The sequence below is a fragment of the Chenopodium album genome, chromosome 7 (assembly GCF_948465745.1).
Source record: "Chenopodium album chromosome 7, dcCheAlbu1.1, whole genome shotgun sequence".
NCBI classification, from domain to species: Eukaryota; Viridiplantae; Streptophyta; class Magnoliopsida; order Caryophyllales; family Amaranthaceae; genus Chenopodium; species Chenopodium album.
The window spans coordinates 75,275,890-75,295,735 of NC_137840.1; the positions used below are offsets into that span (position 1 = coordinate 75,275,890).

A 19,846-nucleotide genomic window follows, 5' to 3' on the forward strand; every position below is an offset into this window, starting at 1 on the left:
CATTATTATTATAATTTGTATCAACTTCTACAAGTAATTAATTGGTTAAAAAACTTTATAAGGAGAGAAAACATGTGCGTTAAAAAAAAAAAGAGATAACATGTTTGAAACGTGACTTTAGACCAATAAACATGTATTCGTATTTCGAATTTTTGGATGCCCTTGTTTTTATGCCCTTAGAGCTAAGTTTGGTCACTTGCTTTCTTTTTTCCCGACAAACACACACTCGTAACGTACTTTTTAGCTATACTTTAATGTAATTTAATGTGTTTACATGTAAGATTATATCGAAACGTATGTTTTTTACAAAGTATATAATTCTTCAATTTAAAAGTTGAGATGTGTTTTCAAGTCTATATTATTATAATCTTTCGTGACTCATTGACTCTCTTTATATCAAAAAAGACAATGTATATCTTTCATCCTATTTACTCATATTTGTTACTCAGTTTGTACCTAAGTCTGTTTCCTCCTCCCAACCAAACACTCCATTTGATATTTCGATCTACAAGTAGTTGATTTTCGCAAGGGTGGTAATTTAAAATGATGCTAGGTACATAGTAACATGTTAAAAACTTAAAACATTAATATTACTATTGTTTGTCTATGTCAAATATTGATAGAATTTTTACTAAGACTATTATTTTTGGGTGCTACTAGCATTCTATTAATGGTATATCAGTTGTCAATATCTAACAACACAATACCAAGTTTATTTTATAACCTTAAAATGCTATACCATTCAATTGCTACCAAAGAGAGACATACATGTCCAAATTTTGTGAGCAACTGTCTCCAAAAAAAAAAATAAAAAATAAAAAAAAATTAAAGCTTCACTGCTTCATTAAGGACTTGATCTATGATGCTTGTTCGTTTACTTCGCTTTAACTTGTCATATTTTTCAGGTACAATGCCATTGATAGGTGATATCGGTGGACACGATATAAGGATGACCAACAGCAACCAAAGCTCAATGCTAAACCAAACTGAACACAATCATCAAATCCAGGGTAACATTTGCAACAACATGAATCCTGACCTACACACCAATCATGGGACCAAAATTCCCAAGTTTAAGGCCCCAGTAATGCCATTTCGTGAACAAGATCATTACATGCCAATTGCAAATTTGGTCCGGATCATAAGGCGAGTCCTTCCCAGCAATGCAAAGGTGGCTGACGGGGCCAAAGTGATGCTGCAGGAATGTGTTTCAGAGTTCATCAGCTTCATCACCAGTGAGGCTAATGAGAAATGTCAACAGGAACACCGCAAGACTATAACAGCTGAAGATGTTATTGTGGCAATGTCTAGGCTTGGGCTTGATCACTATGTTGAGCTGCTATCTATATACCTCCAAAAGTACCGAGAGAACGAGCTGTATCCACCAGTCCCTAGGAGCGGTTTTGAGAACATTGCTTTTGCCACTAATGGCTTGCCCTCTTTTGTTGGGGTTCATCCTCAATCTGCTATGTTTAGTACTTCATCTGGCACAGACTGTGGACCAATAAGTACAAGTCAAGGCTTGTACACATATCCTGTTGGTGATAGTATTGGCCCAAGTTTGGCTCTTGGAATTGGTGAAGCAAGTGAAAGTGAAGGAGTCGGTCCATCTGAGCCACCTCACACCGATCAGTATTTCTGTAGCCCATGTGGTCATTACAAGTAAGAAAACGGTAAAGGGAAGGTAACTAGGAGAGGATTGATATCTTACTATATCTATGGGAGACAAATCTCAAATGCTTGGTTAAAATGTCGCTATTTGTTTATGTACAATGCCATAATTTTCTAAGGTGCTCTTACATGTTTTTTTCCTTTGTTGCATCACCGATAAATCAATAATGCAAGACTTTTGTTTAACAATAAACAGCATATAACTAGGGCTGGCAATCGGATCAGGTCGGGTCGGGTTCGTGTTCGGGTCAGCTAATTTCGGGTCAGCTACCCCCAACCCGGACCTGATCCATTTAAGTTTTCGGGTTGAAAAACTTGACCTGACCTGATATTTTCGGGTTTCAGGTCAACCCGAAAATGACCTGATTTGACCTGAAACGTTTTATTTGGGTATTAATCATGTTGTTAAATTCGGGTTGGGTCAACCCGGCCAACCCGATAATGTTCATTTAACATGATATTTCAGTCTTTCTGACAAGTACTCCGGAAATCTTAAAATTTAATCCCAAACAAAATAACTTATAGATTACAAACAAGTCAAATTAATGAATTACAAATCGTATTTTAAATGCTAAAATGAATTTTAAGAACAATCTTCCATCTCTTTGTTTTGTCCTCCATTATGGAAATGTGGAATCAATCTCCTATTCTCCTCCTCTCTGAATCTCTAAAATCTGACTCTTCGAAAGTTAAATGATTTTAGTTGCTGTAATTTGCTGCCATTTAAAAAATACAAACAACATTAGCATGAAAATAAATTGACATGAACAACAACAAAAGACAATAGATCAGAAATTATATGAACAACAAGAGAAAATTAACAATAGAAATTACTCAAATCAGCATGAATAAATTATATAATAATACGAAATACAAAACTTAAAAACAAAAATTAACAACAACAATCGCATAAAAACATGGACAACAAAAATTAACAACAGAAATTAACATTAACAATCGAATATTAGCATGCACTGATGAACAACCCGTATTTTTTAGAAACAATTAAATACATGTAAAATAATGATGAAACAAAAGTACCTTGTAAATTGATGAAGGAGAAGAACGAGTAGAAGAGAGTGACTCACAATTTACAAAGGAGATTTGATTGTTTGAATTCTTGAGTTGAAGAAAGATGAATGAAAAATTGATTTAGGAGAGAGAATCAGAGAAAGGGTTGAAACGGCTGAGAGATTGTGATGATCTTAGGGTTTTTGCTTTTAATAGGAGGCTGGTATTGGGCTTGGGCTGAATTCTTTAAGTTTTTTTTTTTTTTTTTTTTTTTTTTTTTTTTTTTTTTTTTCCGGGTTAAATGGGTCATATTCGGGTTGAAATATTCAACCTTAACCTAACCCATTTAATTTTCAGGTCGGGTTCGTGTCGACCCATTTAAGTTTTCGGGTTGAAAACCTCAACCCTAACCCGTTATTTTCGTGTCGGGTTCGGGTCGGGTTTTCGGGTCGGGTCAGTTTTTGCCAGCCCTACATATAACAAGGCCAGAGAGAGCATTCTATATTTAAATTGGTAGTAACAGAAAACCATCAATTCATGTTATAGAATGTTACCTAAAATTAAGATGGTAGAATAATATATTGCTTTGTGGTTTATAATCAAAGTCCGGCTACATGTAGAACAGGTTCGCAACCATGAGAGGGAGGGAAAGTTGGTAGTTCCATTTGCACATGCCCACTACATTTCCTCCTTTCTGGTTCTTTGGAGAACCAGTTCTCCATATAGCTGTTTTCAATTGCAGACTTGTAGTCATATAGATCTGATTAATGTAGATAAAGGTTATGTTTTCGTATATAATCTATCACTTCATCAGCTGTTAGGTACTTCACGGACAACCCTCTTGCGATGCAGTCCCTAAAAACATGACAAACATAAGATACTGAATCCTCAGTTATGAATGTCTTTCATAAATCAGTGACCATGAATCAGAGAGACAGTGAGTATCTCACCTTATTCGAGTTGAGCTGATTTGGTTTGAGATGAGTTCATCCACAATCTTAATATTATTCTGCAGAAAAAATATTTAAAAAAAGGAATTAAAAAAAATAAAAAAAAAAAACTCATGAATACAAAAACCTTATTTAACAACACAAATAGACGATAGAAATAGCCAAATAGGGAGCTGTGATTCCTACTAGGGCTTTCGCAAAATCTGATAGTTCAACCTACAAGTCCAAAGTTCTACATACCTTGTTCTCATTCAGTATGTCATTGCTTAGTATAATTTTTTCAACATCTTTCCCTTCTCTGCGAATACAAGCCACGCCGAAGTCTCTACATAGGGCCTGGACCTGGAAATCAAAAATCATGTCAGCATAGCCAAATCATTTACAAGCCACGCCGAAGTCTCTACATAGGGCCTGGACCTGGAAATCAAAAATCATGTCAGCATAGCCAAATCAACTCTTGTCACAAATTCACAATAGCTGAAGCCTAAAAGGTTATATACTTGTCTGAAACACACACTGATCCTAAATTCCTAATACATCAAATTCGAGAGTGTAGCCTTGCACTCTATTTCAGTTAAATTGTAATTTGCCTCAGAAAATACCTGTTCTGGTATCCAAACACCAGGAGTGGCAAATGACTCCAATAAATCAGAGCCGCAGACAAGCATTACCCGAAGGGACCCTGGGTAGAAAAGGCTAAGATGTTAATTTGCCTTTTATTCACGCATAAGCAAAAAAGTCATCCATATCAAAAGATGTGCCAACTGCTTGATGCAGAATGCATGAATGCAAAAGACTTTAAATTATACCTGGTGAAACAAGACCATTCTCGCATAAAAAACTCTTCACTCTAGTTAAAACAGTCAGTGTTCGTTGATAGGAAGATTGTTTTGCCTGTAGCAGGGTTTATATCATCAGAAACAATTAATTGCCCGTGGCAGTTGAGAGGTCATCCTTCTCCCTCACATCCCCCCATAGTAACATCTACAGCCATAGGAAAATTATTGGGGTCTTAGGCAATGACACTTTCAAGCTACTGCCAGTCAACAGAGTAAATATAAAACCTCAAATCATTTGCCTTTAGTTCAGAGAAATACAGGAGTCCCATGGGGTTTCTAGTGCTGAATAACCACAACATACTACTTTTTATTTATTTTTTAAAATTTTGGGCCGAGATGGGGGTCATAGGGGAGTCACAATGGATGATATAACAGAACTCGATCTCAAAATAAAAGCAAACAATTTCATATTATTGCAAAGATGGGGGTCATAGGGAGCCACAAATGAAACAATGCAAGCACAACTTGGTTAACAAAAGCAAAGAAATCCGTTTCTTTTCAGTTTGTTAAACATTCAGCACAAAATAAGGGAAAACAGGGTGGGGTAATATTGCTAAGAGAAAGAATCAGAAGAAGCATAAGGGAGAGGAATATGATTAAATTCAGTAATATTCATGGTAGAAGAGTAATTTAAAGGAAAAACGAGGCCCTATCGATTAGTATTACACAGAAGAAATCCATTATAGACACTAATCTAATAGAAAATACTAATATAATAGAAAAGAACTGTCTTTTCTGTATACTTTCCCCGGTTCTCTTGCTACCGTGGGCTTTACGCAATCGATCGGATCATATAGATATCCCTTCAACACAACATAGGTCATCGAAAGGGAACGTTTCCCCCCAAAACCCCCTCGGGGGGGAAGGTTTCTTTAAATTCAAGGTTTTGTTAAAAGTTTCTTTGAATTCCTTGAATTTAAAGCTTCAAAAACTTTGAATGTACGTGCGTACTATTATTTATCTTGACCGCAGCCTCCCGGGCGGTCTCGCCCTGTGAAGCAAAGTCGGACATAGAATTGATAGGGAACCGTAGCCAAGGAGTTGATTCAAGCACAGGAGTTGATTTGATCAACATAACCTTCCAGTAAATAACTTTGCATATGGACTGCCATTGTAAGTTAATTACACAAGGACACTGAAGTTTATCGAACTACCATCAACAAATGGTGGACGTTCCATGGGGGTTATAACCGCCTCAAACAAGTCACTAGTTGCAATGTTACAAAGAAGGCCATCATTATCATTAGCTCGTATTTGTTCTATCTCAATTCTCAACTGACTAAACAGATATATTATACTTTTAAGTCCTAACTATTCAAACAAATAAAAGGATATCTCAAAGTTTATCAAACTACCATCAACAAATGGTGGATGTTCCATGGGGTTTAAACCGCCTTAAACAAGTCACTAATTGCAATGTTACAAAGAAGGCCATTATTATCATTAGTTCATATTTGTTCTATCTCAACTAACTTAATGAACATATTATACTTTCAAGTCCTAACTATTCAAACAAATAAAAGGATATCTCAACATCTCACACCTCCATCAAAGGATGGATGTAAAGAAAATGCTCGGAGGTCGGATATTAAATTGATTACAAAAATAACTAGCAGCATATTACCTCCCACGCATCTACCATTATAAAGTCTGAACTTTTACAGGCTAGTTGACACATTTGTATACGATGTTCAGCAGATAAAAGACCCTGCAGAAAAAACAAGCAGGATCTCACTTCATTTTGCACATACCAAAAATTGAGCCATAATGCACATATAATACGAAATTGATACATAATCACCCAAAACAAAGAAAAATGGAGGATACCCTCTTGTTATATGCATCGTTGACAGGTGATAAATAGCCTCCAATAACATGAAAACCTTGTGAATTCAAAGCATCTCTTGCCAATTCTAAACCAATTAATTTCACATTATTAGTACATAATTGTGATATTGTAAGAAAGTAGGATGATAAATGACATTACCGAGCATTCTCAAGTGCATGTAAGTGGGAGGATTAAAACTTCCAGTTGCAACTAAAACCACAGACGTCTTCTCTCTATTAAAAAAAATGAATAAAAATAAGTGAGGCCTAACATTTGATTTGATTGATTAATGGAGTATCAATTATCAATCAAACCAAAGTATAATTTGTGGATCAAACACAAACACAAACCCGAGCAAGATGTTAGCAATTTAACAAATGCTATCAAATGAATTGACAATTAGTATATGCTTACTTGTTTGAGGAAATACTTAATTTATCAAATGGTAAGGGAACATCCATTTTTCTACCGACGGTGTGGTTTCCTTCGACGATCGCCGCCGAAATAGTGACGGAATTACGGCTTGGAGAAACTACGCTACTGGGATTCTGGTTTCTGGGAACTTTTTAAAAAATAAATAAATAAATAAATTGGGAATGGTCGTGTACTCGTGTTAGAGTTGGGGTGATAAAAAAAATTGGACACTTAGTGAAAAGTTTGCTATGGGCCCAAGGCCCATTTAAAGTTTGTGAAGTGATGAGCCTATAACGGCCCATCCCATTTGCATATAGACAATCATAATTACTCCTAATTTTAATTGAGGTTTTATTTTATTATAAAATTTTCTTCAAGATGAGATTGATTGAGTTTTCCGTTTTAATGTTAATTTTATTGTGTGGAGTTGAAATCGATTGGTTGGTTTTTTTTTTTTTGGCTTGAGTAGTGAGATAATTCATTTGAATATCTTAATTGATACTCCGTAATATGATTTGGCACGTTGATATTTATACTCTTATAAAGCCAAGACAGGTTGTGGTGTATTGGTGTACCCTTGCAAAGACTTAAATGACTCTCTTCTTTAAAGATAGTAGAATAAAGTCAATCAATTAACACAAAGAATAACGAAAGATCAATTAATTAACAAAATATGACCTGACAAATTTATTTATTTTGGTGTTCCTCCCGATTCATCCTTTAAGCTAATCTGGATTCGCGAATTAATTATGGGTGGTTAGATTCCAATTCCCTCCTAATTGTTGTTGTGAGGAGATCGAACACGCAGTCTTTCTTACCAAGCCAGTCTTAATCACCACTGCACCAACAACAAGTATTAAGCAATCATTATGAAGTATGCTGTAGTATAGCTAAAAAGAGAGTATTGAGGACTTGTTTGGTCCTCATTCACTTGATATTGTCTTAATAACATACATTCCACTCATTTTTAAGGTGTTACACTAGTTCACAATTTATGTTTGTATATGCACAATTTAAACCATTATTTTTTAAATATGTATTATAAGAGTTTTAGTGTTTTAATATTACATATTGAGAATAACTCTACAAAAAAGTACATAGTAATAACTTTCATTTTGTAAGTGATATTGAAGTATTCAATAATGAAGTCAAAGGTAACATGAAATATATATGGATAGCGTAAACGCCGTAAAAAGACTGATATGATGATTTATTTATTATTATTTTTTTTTAAGAATATGATGTAATTATGTTTAAAGAGGTACTAAACAATTTTTACTATGTTTACAATGAAATATAGAATATTACTCGCATCTAGCAGAAGCTATGAAGAGCTTGTTTAAATATTCATCTCTTCATTTTTTTTTTAAAAAAAAAAAAATTAAAGCTAAACATGATGTAATGATGTTTAAAGAGGTACTAAATGTTTTTTTGCTATGTTTACAATGAAAAATAGAATATTACTCGCATCTGATAGAAGCTATGACGAGCATGTTAAAATATTCGTCTCTCTATTCTTTTTATTTTTATTTTTATTTTTATTTTAAAGCATATTCTATGTATTAATTTGGACTTTCGAATAATTGGATGGCAACAAAAGCATTTAGCGAAGGGGGCTAGAGAAACTTAAAATTTGCCAAATTGATCAATGGAAAATTATGTGTTTGAAAACTACCCATGTCATACATATGACCAAAATGGAAGTGTGTCCTAAGTGGTTAGTGAGATCTTCAAAGTGGACCCTTAAATTATTTTATGCATGAAGGATAGTTCCAGAAAGGCAGAAGTGTTGTGGCTAAACTTGTGACTAGCATACGATCATATAGACTAGCTGATTTTCTTTTTTCTTTGGCATTTTAATTTATTCGAATATTCGAAAGAACACAAATAAAAAATACTACTATGAAAAATAATTAATTCTACTCCTTTTGTGTCTTATCTATTACTGTACTATTTTTGTGTTTTACCTCGATTATAAATTTGTAATGTAAAAGTTTGCAATATAAGGTGCTTAGAAACTATACACAATCTATTAACGTTTTAGCAAACAAAAAACATAATGTTTTATTGTTGCAAATCATAAGTGCAGTTGATTGTTCTTGTGCTGATCTTTGATAGTGCAACTAGGCACATAACTGCTATTTATTTGGAATGCATATAGGAGGGCTAACTAGTAAAATTCACATAATTTTTGTAAGTATTTTATCGTTAAAAGTGGTAATTTTTAATGTACTATTATACATGTATTTTATACTAATAGAGTATAAGGGCATGTTCTCATAGACTGAACTCAGTTGAACGGATCTAAACTGAACTGAATATTTTATAAGAGAAGGCAATTAGGAGTTGATGAACTGAACTAAACTGAATTTTTTATAAGAGAAGGAAATTAGGAGCTAAATTGAACTGATATTTTATAAGATAAGGAAATTAGGAGTTGAATTGAACTGAACTGAGTTGAACTGAAATGAACTGAGCTGAACTAACTGAGCTGAACTGAAAATAAACGTATGAGAACAGACCCTAAGTTATTTTAGTAGTACTATTTATAGCTATCATAAGTAATAGTGTACAATAGTCGATGACAATTTATATACTTATTTGTACCACTACCACTCTTTTGTCTTATTCATGCTATTTACTTAATTGCCAAGTTGCCATGTAAATAGCAGTCATGTGCCAATATTTAACTATTGAGTTTGCATTGTTTACACTACCAATTAAGGGGTATTGAGCCAACACTAATTGTGGTTATGAATGCCTCGTAGGAGATTAAATTGGAATATTGTAGCAGTTAAAGTAAAAAGTTATATACATTCATATGTCCAAACCCTCACCAATACTAACACATATTACACATACCAATTGTTTGACAAATTTAGAAAATTTAAGTAAAATTACAAGAATTAAACCATTATCGCCCTCCAATCTTAATAAAATTTGATCAAATAATAGTAAAATCGCTAAGACAAACGTGTTACCTCCCTCCGATCTCATACAACTTAAAACAAACAAGACCAAAATTGAGTTGGTCATACTTTTCTTTCAAAGTTTAATCAATCAAACTTTGTGCTCACAATAGTCACAACTCACAACCCCAATTATCCCCATAAACTTATCATCTTATCCACACAATCTTTCCCACGCTTACACACTGACACACCTCTTCTCTTTCTCTTCCTCCTCTTTCTTTCTTCCAATTTCCATTTTCCTTCACAAAATTCAACACCCATTTTCCAATGTCAATATCCGGATTAACGAATACCTTCTCAAACCCTAACCCTAAAATCCTCAATTCCCCCAATATCTCCATTTTCAATGGAAATTGCAGATTCAAGCTTAGGGTTTGTGCTAAAGTTACTACCCCTGAACCAAATGCTAGGGTTCATGGTCAATTTTCTGCTCCTGTGAAGCCTAGTAGTAGTATTAGCAGCTCTACGACGTCGTCTTCTTCCCCGAAGAAGAAGAAAGAAGATGAGCAGAAACGAGATTATTATATCAACATGGGTCATGCAATTCGTTGTTTAAGAGAGGAATTTCCTGAATTGTTTTGCAGGGAGCCCAATTTCGATATTTACAGGTAAATCTCTCTAATTCCCTATAATTTTTATTACCATTTGAATGTTCTTGCTAATTTGCTGGATATTTGGTTTAATTGCTGGAAATTTAGTGATATCTATTGTTCATTACTTGTTTAAAATTGGTTGTCTTTTATTGATATGATTTTGTTTCAAAGACATGAAGTTGCTTTTTATGATGACTGGCTTATATTTTTGTGGATTGTATTGGATGTGAAATATGCTGATCAATTTTGCTGGAGATTTTTGATTTGACCCCCCTTTTACATGCCTTGGAAAAACACCCGAAAAGCAAAACCGTAAAACAGCTTCATTGATGTATACTGTGGTAAAGGAAGCGAAGGGAGATGATTAGAGTAAGAAAAGAGAAGAGAAAAGGAAGGAGCTTGAATGTTTTTGGTTAAATGGAAGGAATTGAGATGATTCCGATATTTTTTTTTGATCTAATTATAAAGGGAAGATAGGATAATTATTCGATAAGGTATGTAGCTTACTAAATTTTGGAGGTCTGAGCTTGAAATTATTTATATACATGTAGGCGTGGGCTCGTTGTAGAGTCGTAGCTAGTATGAGATGGTACAACATGTAGAAGTGTGAGGCATCCTTCAACTTGGCATCTTATCAAAATTTTCACTCCCTTTAGTAGATTTTGAATTGTTCAGGCTGATAAAGCATGGAAACTAAGAAATGCTAAAACTGAGCAATAGTAGCATGTGTTCAAAGGCCTCAAACAGAGTAATACGTTTATTGCACAAAGTAATATTCGTAGTTGCTAGTAGCATGGCTGGCTTCAAATGTTGTCAATTTGAAACATGGCTAAGTAAAAGTTAGGAAAGTCCTGATGAAGAAGAGGGCCAGAGGGGGTGTAGTTATGTCTTAGAATTATGGTGTCTTACACAGTTATGCCTTCTTATAATTATTATTATCTCCATTAATGAATGCCAAGAATGATTTGGAAAGAAAGTGATGGATTTAGGCTTTCAAACCAGTATTGTTTATCATTGTGTGTGTCATTGTTGATCACATATCGACTTTTTCATTCTTGTTTGGATTCTTAATAGGGATGATATTGTGTTCAAAGATCCTCTGAATACCTTTGCTGGCATTGAGAACTACAAATCAATTTTTTGGGCATTGCGATTCCATGGAAGAATATTTTTTAAAGCTTTGTGGGTTGAAATTCTGAGTGTGTGGCAACCTATGGAGAATGTCATCTTGGTTCGTTGGACCGTCCATGGAATCCCACGGGTCCCGTGGGAGAGCCGTGGTCGTTTTGATGGCCTTTCAGAGTACAAGCTTGATAGGAATGGGAAGATTTATCAGCATAAAGTTGACAACATTGCCCTCAATACCTCTCGTAAGTTCCAGGTACTCTCTGTCCAGGAGTTAATCCTGTCACTTGGCTACCCTACAACTCCAAAGCCAACCTGCTTTGAGCTCACTTCATCCACAGAACTCATCCCATTCGCGGGAGAAATGATTTCTGTAAGTCATTATTTGAATTCTGCCCTGGATCTTTCACATAGACATGAGGCAGAAACCTCTCAGAGATCGTAGCCTTCTGGTAAAAAGTAAATTTTGCTAGTTTTTGAATGCCTAGAGCTTGGTCATCCTTAGCATTGGAGGGCCATATAGTTGCCTTTATGCTTCTTGAACGATAAAGTATACGCCTGTATGTTATATATATAATATACTAATAATCATTTCAGAATGCTGGAGCTTCATTAATTGTAGCATGAACAAGACCTCACCACCTGCTCATATGTAATTAAGCATGATATAGTCTTGTAAACATTGTAGATTCTGTATATATTTAAATATAAAGTTGAGATTTCAAGGTTCTTCTCGCTGCTTTTTCGTTATCAATTTATGCTATGGGCAGATTTGTGCTTGTCAGTTAACATAATGGGATATGCAAGTATGGAAGTCTGATTTGAACTGGTGAGTTCTGTCTCTTGTACCCCTTTATTAAAAGTTTCCATTCTTTTATTATATCAACCCGCCTACTTGATCTTATATCGTAGGCATTTAGCCACATTGAGGCTATCAGTGGTTCAGTCCTACTAGGCCTGCTGCTCGTCTCAAAGACCTTGTTTTGACTTCATGAGTTCACAGATGTGGCCTCTGAGGCTTTTAGTTGATTAGTGGGGTTATGAAGGTACCAGACAATTCTCACATCATATAGACATGTTTACTTCGAATAAAAGGAACAAGTACCGAGTCTCATGACTCTCATCTTGTTGGAGGTAGGAAGTAAGAAGCTATACATCCGTAGGCCGTAGCAGCTTAGAGCCATAGACTTGTCTGAAATGTAACTGACCTTTTTTTCTTTTTTTTTTTCCGAGTAAATTTTTTTGTCAAGTACTCAAGTCACAGTAGTAGATGTCAAGAATGTAATACACTCGTAGGTATAAAGTCTTTGGGGTAGTATTCAAGCACTTCAATTAAACCTCATTCTCTCATCACTGTTTTTGCAATCACTCGGGATCGAGCAAAGTCATTAGGTTTTTTTTTTTACTACATTAGCGTTCAAGGACGAGGATGGAAAGCGGCGACAGTTGAAAAGGTTGGCGCTTTGAAGTAGAGCTTGAGAGTAGAAACAATGCCAGTACAAGGTACATTTCACAGCAGTTTTCTAAACTACCAATAGGCAATACGCAAGGTTGCTCTTATGTTATATGATCATATCTTAATTCTAGTTGAGCTGTGAATTATCATACGATTTATGCTACCTAATCAATTTGATGAAGATCCTTAAATGAAGGATTCATTTGTGGAGCTCACATGGCTGAGGGCCCCACAAAGATCTTTAAAAAGTGATCGTGTTTCATCATTTTTGTATTGATTAATTAAGGATGGTGGTTGATGAGAAATTAATCTGCGCCTCATAATTACTTTTACTGATCGTAATCTTTACCTCATTAACAAAATCAGAAAAGGGTGATAATAGGCCTAAAACACTTATTAATTAATATAGATTAGGTGATTGATTTTAGCATCAACATGACATCCAATTGAAAAAATGATGATTAAAACGACAGATATACATGTATAATTGTTTCTTCTTTCTGAAATAAGAATTGCATCAGTGACAATGTTTAAGCGCCAAAATGTCCTTCCTACACTTTTATCAGCTAAGACACTACATTCCTTCAATCTTCCCTAGAGCGTCATCGAATTGCTTCTTATCATTATCGTATCGTCTTTCCGAGTATGTATTGAATCTCATGCCAACATCCCTCCATGTAGAACTCATCAACACAGAAAAATCGAGTTCAATGAGTTGAACAATTTTTGTCATGTGTGGTTTTTGGTAGACCAAAGAGATAAAGTCCAGGATTAGCAACTCCTAGTACACTTGTTGTGAATTGTGATAGTATGGCTCTGAGATTTATGTTATGGGCAAATATATATTGAGGAGCATGCACTCTGAGTACTATATTACAAATTTAGAAATGTTAAAATGGAATCTTGGATGAATGTATAGTATATGCTTGGATTTTTGATCGTAAAAGCATGCCTAATAGAATATCATATCTCTCAACTGACATTTGGAAGCAGAAGCAGGTGATGGGCACCAAGCCACCACCAACTGAAGCAACGGGATTTAAGAATCAAAAGTCTGCGCTAAGTATGCAACCGTTTCAGACTTTAATAAAAAAAACTTCTGATTATTAATAAATTATATGTTTTCTGTTTTAACCTATTGATAATTTATCATTACTCGTATAAAACAAAAAATAATACGTCAATACAGAAGTATGTTTATATTTTCAAAGTTTATGTTTTAATTCTTGACATATCTTTGTATGTATTGTGTTAATTTTTGTAGCAATATAGAAATCATATTGATATTCTAATGTGCCATTAATCTAGTGTTACACAACAAAATTAAATAGAGATTTTAGTGTTACATATGTTTTTTTTAATGCCTTTGTATTTTATGTTGTTGTTAACCCAACGGAAGAGGGAGTGTTGCATTTTTTAAACCGGAAAGAATGACATTGATGTTAGAATTGAACGCAAGATCAATGTAGAATACTGGTAAAAAAAAATCAATACAGAATTAAAAATTATTCATTATCATTACAAGAATAATATGATACCACACCCACTTCTAAATAAGCACGATAGCCTTATTAATATTTTTCTTGCCAACACAATGAATAGATCAAATTTCAAATAATTGAAAAAAAATGGATAGAGTAGAGTGTAATAAAACTAATTAAAGAGTTGGTTAAAATAGGGGATAGTCAAGTCAACCACCTTCATAATTGATTGAGTTGAGTGTACAAGTACAGTAGTATCCACCACCGTCTTCATAAACACACATCTTTATCTGTATTCTGAAATCTGAATCTCCCCATTAATATTAAATACGCTCACCTTCATTTTCCCGGGGATTGCTTCTCTTTCACTCTCCTCTTTCTCTCTCCTAACTCCACCTTCCAAACCTAACTTTTATTACAAAAACATTCTTTCCTCTTTTAATCAATTTAATGTTCTTCAATTTCATGCTTTCTGTGATTTCTTCTTTCCTAGGGTTTCTTCCATTGTTTGATTCTACCTAATTTCTTCAATTTTTTTTCTGAGAAAATATGGAAGTCGAGCAACCTAAAGCTCTCCCTAATCCTATGACCTTCGATGAAGCTTCCATGGAGCGTAGCAAAAGCTTCGTCAAAGCTTTGCAGGTTCTCTTCTCTCTCCTCCTCATTTTCTTGTTGCTAGATCTGGATTCCCATGTTTTTGAGCTTCATCTTAATTTATTTTATTTTGTAAGGCTTATTATGTGTTTTTCTTGATGATACAATTATTATAAAGTGATTTTCGCATGATGAATCATTAATTGGCTATAATTGGATATTTTTTTTTTTTTTTTTTTTTTGATCTTATATTTTTTATCAATGATTTCTTTTCATTATATTCTTTGTTAAATATAGACTAATTCCTCTAATGTGTAGTTCTATTTTTATATTTATGGTTTATTTCATACAAATTACAATTTTAAAAATTAATGTACAGTAACATGATTCATCTTAAAGACTGTACTGGTAGTTTGGATAGATTATGGACAAATGCTTCCATGTTTTTAACAATTAGACTATTCAATGAGAAATTAGTAGAATTATACTGATGGTGTTCTGGTTTGAATCGAGATGATGTGAATGGAAGGCACATTTCTGTTTTTGGCGGTCACTTTCTCGAGTTATGTTTGCAAGATAAGCAAGTGCTTTACTAGAGATGCTAAATGTATATAGCTGATTAGCTGCTGTATCCGGGGAAGGGCACGATGAAATAAATACTGTTGCATTCAGGGAAAAGCTTGATGAATTGACGAATGTTGCATTCAGGAAACTACATTGAGCGTGTTCAGCTCGGTTAGAACGAGTGCTATAGGGATTATATGTATATGATAGAGGAGTTCTTTTGGTTGTTGAGGCAAATTGTCAGCTTAATGTTGTTGGGATACAAAGATGTAAGGGGGTAGTGTTAAAGAGAAAACGAACGGTTTTGGTGTGTTTTAAGAGGGGCTTAATGCCTAGAGCTTCATAAAGTCCCTTTCTTGTTTAAAAGTGATAAGGATTTGACAATTCTTTGCTTGAGTAAAATAGCTATCCAAACATGGTGCTATACTTGTAATAAAGTGAGTTGATGGTTAATAGTGCTTCCTAGCCTCATAGGATGTCCAGAGCTCATTGTAAGATGAAGTTTGAAGCTTAATAAGCTAGGGATTAGATGCACTTCTACTCTAATAAAGATATAATGGTGACTATTTTATTATAATTTGGTATATTTATGTTGTAGCCACATCTGTTGTCTCCATCTTCCTCCAGAATAGAAATCTTCATGGCTTGGTGGATGGTTGCTTGATTGAGAATCTTGAGTTAAATTTGTTGTATGGAGCTCTTCATGCCACCAAGACATCTCACTGAGAAGAGGGATATCATTACTTTTTACAAAGGTCTATCTACTTTGTTTTGCATATAATAGGTTGCATAAATACGCCAAACAATACTGTGAAACATAGAAGGAGATATGCACTTGAACATTTTCTTAGCTCTTTATTGTAGATATAATCAAAGTGTGCAATGTTGAATGAATTAGCCATGTCCTGCACTCCTGCTGGAGGGACATCTGCACCTTTTTTTCAATTTGATCCATGTGGATTCTTAGAACTCTGTATTTGTTAAAGCAGCAATTAAACTTATGAGAAGTGGGGAACAATATTATAAAGATGGTTTTGTGTTGTGATAAGTAATCGAAGTGCTGAAGGTATTGCATTTTCTGTTATAGTCCTTTTAACAAGTTTGGTTTTGTCTGCTGTGGTACTGATATATGGTGCTTGACATGCTATGATTCAGTAATTATTCCTACTGTTATGTAATTTTATTTTCTTCTGGAAAACTACTAATATTAAGCTTCCCCCAATAAAGATGCTAATGCAGCTAACTCATTGGTTAGTGTGGAGGAAAAAGAATGGTAGTGACTAGAAGTGTATACCCTAAATTTCCATTATTTCTAAGAAGTCAATTATTGAGTCTGTTTGTCATTGGATTTGTAACTCAATCTTTTGTCTTCTCTAATTAATTTTGATCATTTTTGCTCAATTGCTTTACAGGAACTCAAGAATCTGAGACCCCAGCTTTACTCTGCCGCTGAATACTGCGAGAAGTCTTATCTTCATAGTGAGCAGAAACAAATGTAATGTTACAGTATAATTATTGCAAGTTTACCTTTGTTATTAATCAGTCGTGTAGTCTTTATCATCTGTTTGCCTGCCCCTATTCCAACTCCCAAGAGAGTATGAAACTTATTGATCCTAATCATCCTATGTTTCCATATACGGCATATAGAGTTTTAAACAGTAATATTGATAACGTAATTTTGTATATTTATACAATAAGTTTTAAATCCATTATAACTGTGGAAAAGAAACAAACCGAACTCACACTTGTACACATGCACAGCACACACACAACTCTATGAGTTATTTGTGTTTTTTTTTTTTTTTTTCTTTAGTCTTCCCTTATGATTTTTGTGTAAATTATGCCACAGGGTATTGGACAACCTAAAAGATTATGCTGTACGAGCTCTAGTTAATGCTGTAGACCACCTAGGCACTGTTGCGTACAAATTGACTGACCTTCTTGAGCAACAAACTTCGGATGTGTCAAACACAGAGCTGAAAATAACATGTCTAAATCAGGTATAGTTTCTTTCTCATCACCATGTGAATTATTCTGCTTTGTGCGGCCATTTCCCGTTTCTCTGTTTCCCTAGGTAGGACATTTACTTATCTCTTTCTTTTTTCTTTTCTTTATTCCTTATATTTTGGAGCTGATCATTTTGTCTTCAGAAACTTCTCACTTGCCACACTTATATGGAGATGGAAGGCCTTAGGCAGCAGCAACTTTTGGCAATTATTCCAAGACATCATAAACGCTATATATTGCCAAGTAAGGAACATTGTCCAACAATTTTTTGGCCCTTCAAAATTGTCTCCTATGTTGTACTGTAACTGACAGAGCCTATATTTTGACACCTCCATCTTGTTGTATGCTGCTTTAGACTCTGTCAACAAAAAGGTGCACTTTAGTCCTGCTGCGCAGTCTGATCCTAGGCAAATGCATGTCCAGGCGAGGCCTCGTGTTCATCCTTCAGGTGCTTAATATCCCATTCAAGATATCTGAGGATTTAAATGCTGTCATCATACCTCTTTAATGTGCTTAGTTGGTTTCATTGTTAAACTATTCAGGCTCACCTGGAAAGACTCTTTCTTGGCACCTTGGCTCTGAATCAAAGTCTCCCTTAAAAGGGAATCATAAGACTGTTTTCAGGTTTGTCCAATATACCATGGAATTTTAGCCTGATTTAGAAGTACTATCATCAATTCATCATGTGTTGCCAATCAATTATCTTGGTGTGCTCTTGTGAAACTCCTAAATGCTTAAATATTGCAGACCTTAACCCCACTTGTTTCCTTGCAGCGGCTCTGAAGTCCAAAAGGCTTCTCCTAGATCTCCCGCAGTATTCCAGCTCCTAGGTATGTTACTCAGCCCATTCAACTTTCTCGCAATAACATTATTTTTTAGTAGGCTTAGCTAGTCGATATTCATCTCCTGTCATATGTACAGATAATGAGGCTGACATTCGGGCTAAGTCATCAGGGCTCCATACACAGCTACCTAGTGGAGATCCAGCTGGGGCTTCTATGCAACCATATGGTGCTATGCCTAAGGTAATGACAAATAATATTTTATGTGATATCTGCTTTTCCCATAAGCATGCTGATTTTATGAATATACAAGATTTTGAGTTTGTCCATAGCTTTCCTGAGTATTTTTATCTGTAGATGCTTTAATGATCTACGAGTACATTTTGTTTCATAAATCATAATTCATAACATATACCAAGTTGTTAATAATACTCGTTCTATAAGATTAGCACAATGCCAAGAATCTCAAAATAATGGGTATTATTTAGCTACATTTGGCATCCCTGCTAGAGACACCCAGTTATAAAGCACTGAGATATCTTCTCAAGTTCATTAACGTACAAATTATTGTAGTTAAAACAATATACTTTCTAATTGCAGGATTCTGTATCGGATTCTAAGGCCATGACACCATTCAAATCTTTTAACAACTCCAACTCCCGGCAAGCGATTGTTAAGGCCCCAATTCGCCACAAAAGCATGCTGTCGGCTTTCTTTGTCAAACAGAAAACACCGAAGCTCAGGACTGGTAAAGTGGCTTAACTTTCATTCACGAACATGCTTCTGTTGCCAAGTTTGAGAGGAGTTTTTCTAAGTTGCTGTATCTGATATCAGAAGTACAAAGCCCTTGATACCATTGGCCGGAAGCTGATTGAGGCTTTCATGTTTACTTGACTTTCTCAGTTTATATACCTACCAATCAGGTGATTTATATCCTATGATGAAAGATATTGTCAACAGTGAATTTCTCTGTACATCCAAAAAAAAAAAAAAAAAAAAAAAAAACCCTGCATTCTAGTGACTTATTATAAAGCTTTATAGCTTGATCTGTGGCATCCATTTGCTTGTAAATCTAATAATGTGATAGTTTACTGCTGAAATAATCATGTATATCTTGAGATGTTCAGAAGTTTTGAAATTATGAGTTTGGTACATAAATGGCAATGAAAGAATCTGTGAAATTACTAGATTTGATCGGTCCTCAATGGCTGATCTTTGGAGTGCCATGTAGTTGGCCAAGTTGCCACTCCCTTTTGCACTTTATCATACCGACGCGGTTTGTTCAGAACTCATGGTGCTGGTAGGAGCTGAGAGGTGGAGGTGCAATGAGCTTACTATCTCCCAGGGGAGCATACTCGTCACGCGTTTTGACGTCAAGATGTTTGGTTGCTCCATCTTCCAAGGAAATTATTGTGAAACTGTATCCTTTAAGATTATTGTGATAGTAGATGCAATTCTGCTGCACTTTGGAGAAACTTGTTGCCGAAACACAAAAGGAAGGGCCTCCTCCCCAAAATCCCATGAAATATGCTTTATCTCCAATAGAATGTACTCAACTC

General features: G+C 34.8%; 3 protein-coding genes and 1 pseudogene across 4 annotated transcripts; 3 read left to right on the forward strand and 1 right to left on the reverse strand.

Annotated features, from left to right (window-relative positions):
* The first annotated feature begins 620 nt into the window (after positions 1-620).
* LOC145640686 (nuclear transcription factor Y subunit B-10 pseudogene) lies at positions 621-1,666 on the forward strand (annotated as a pseudogene).
* On the reverse strand, positions 1,166-6,871 carry LOC145638590 (nicotinamide/nicotinic acid mononucleotide adenylyltransferase-like). Of its 2 annotated transcripts, none has more exons than XM_081689577.1 (10): positions 6,714-6,871; positions 6,459-6,532; positions 6,299-6,384; positions 6,096-6,179; positions 4,442-4,526; positions 4,223-4,314; positions 3,873-3,974; positions 3,633-3,691; positions 3,237-3,537; positions 1,166-1,638 (listed from the first exon to the last, which is right to left on the reverse strand). In XM_081689577.1, exons 1-9 carry the CDS (start codon positions 6,758-6,760, stop codon positions 3,447-3,449), a joined length of 720 nt encoding a protein of 239 aa, XP_081545703.1. In that variant the 5' UTR covers positions 6,761-6,871; the 3' UTR covers positions 1,166-1,638; positions 3,237-3,446. The 2 variants fall into 2 exon arrangements, with proteins under 2 accessions (XP_081545703.1, XP_081545704.1); XM_081689578.1 differs by lacking the exon at positions 1,166-1,638 and adding an exon at positions 2,151-2,387 and having other exon boundaries at positions 2,713-3,537; positions 4,235-4,314.
* Positions 6,872-9,769: 2,898 nt separating this feature from the next.
* On the forward strand, positions 9,770-12,133 carry LOC145639613 (uncharacterized). Its single transcript, XM_081690899.1, has 2 exons — positions 9,770-10,293; positions 11,353-12,133. Exons 1-2 carry the CDS (start codon positions 9,953-9,955, stop codon positions 11,846-11,848), a joined length of 837 nt encoding a protein of 278 aa, XP_081547025.1. The 5' UTR covers positions 9,770-9,952; the 3' UTR covers positions 11,849-12,133.
* A 2,427-nt stretch (positions 12,134-14,560) lies between these two features.
* Positions 14,561-19,468, forward strand: LOC145639614 (protein ABIL1-like). Its single transcript, XM_081690900.1, has 9 exons — positions 14,561-14,982; positions 16,911-16,993; positions 17,348-17,498; positions 17,649-17,748; positions 17,861-17,953; positions 18,048-18,129; positions 18,280-18,335; positions 18,427-18,530; positions 18,888-19,468. The coding sequence occupies exons 1-9, from the start codon at positions 14,890-14,892 to the stop codon at positions 19,047-19,049; spliced, it is 924 nt and encodes a 307-aa protein (XP_081547026.1). The 5' UTR covers positions 14,561-14,889; the 3' UTR covers positions 19,050-19,468.
* Positions 19,469-19,846: the final 378 nt, after the last annotated feature.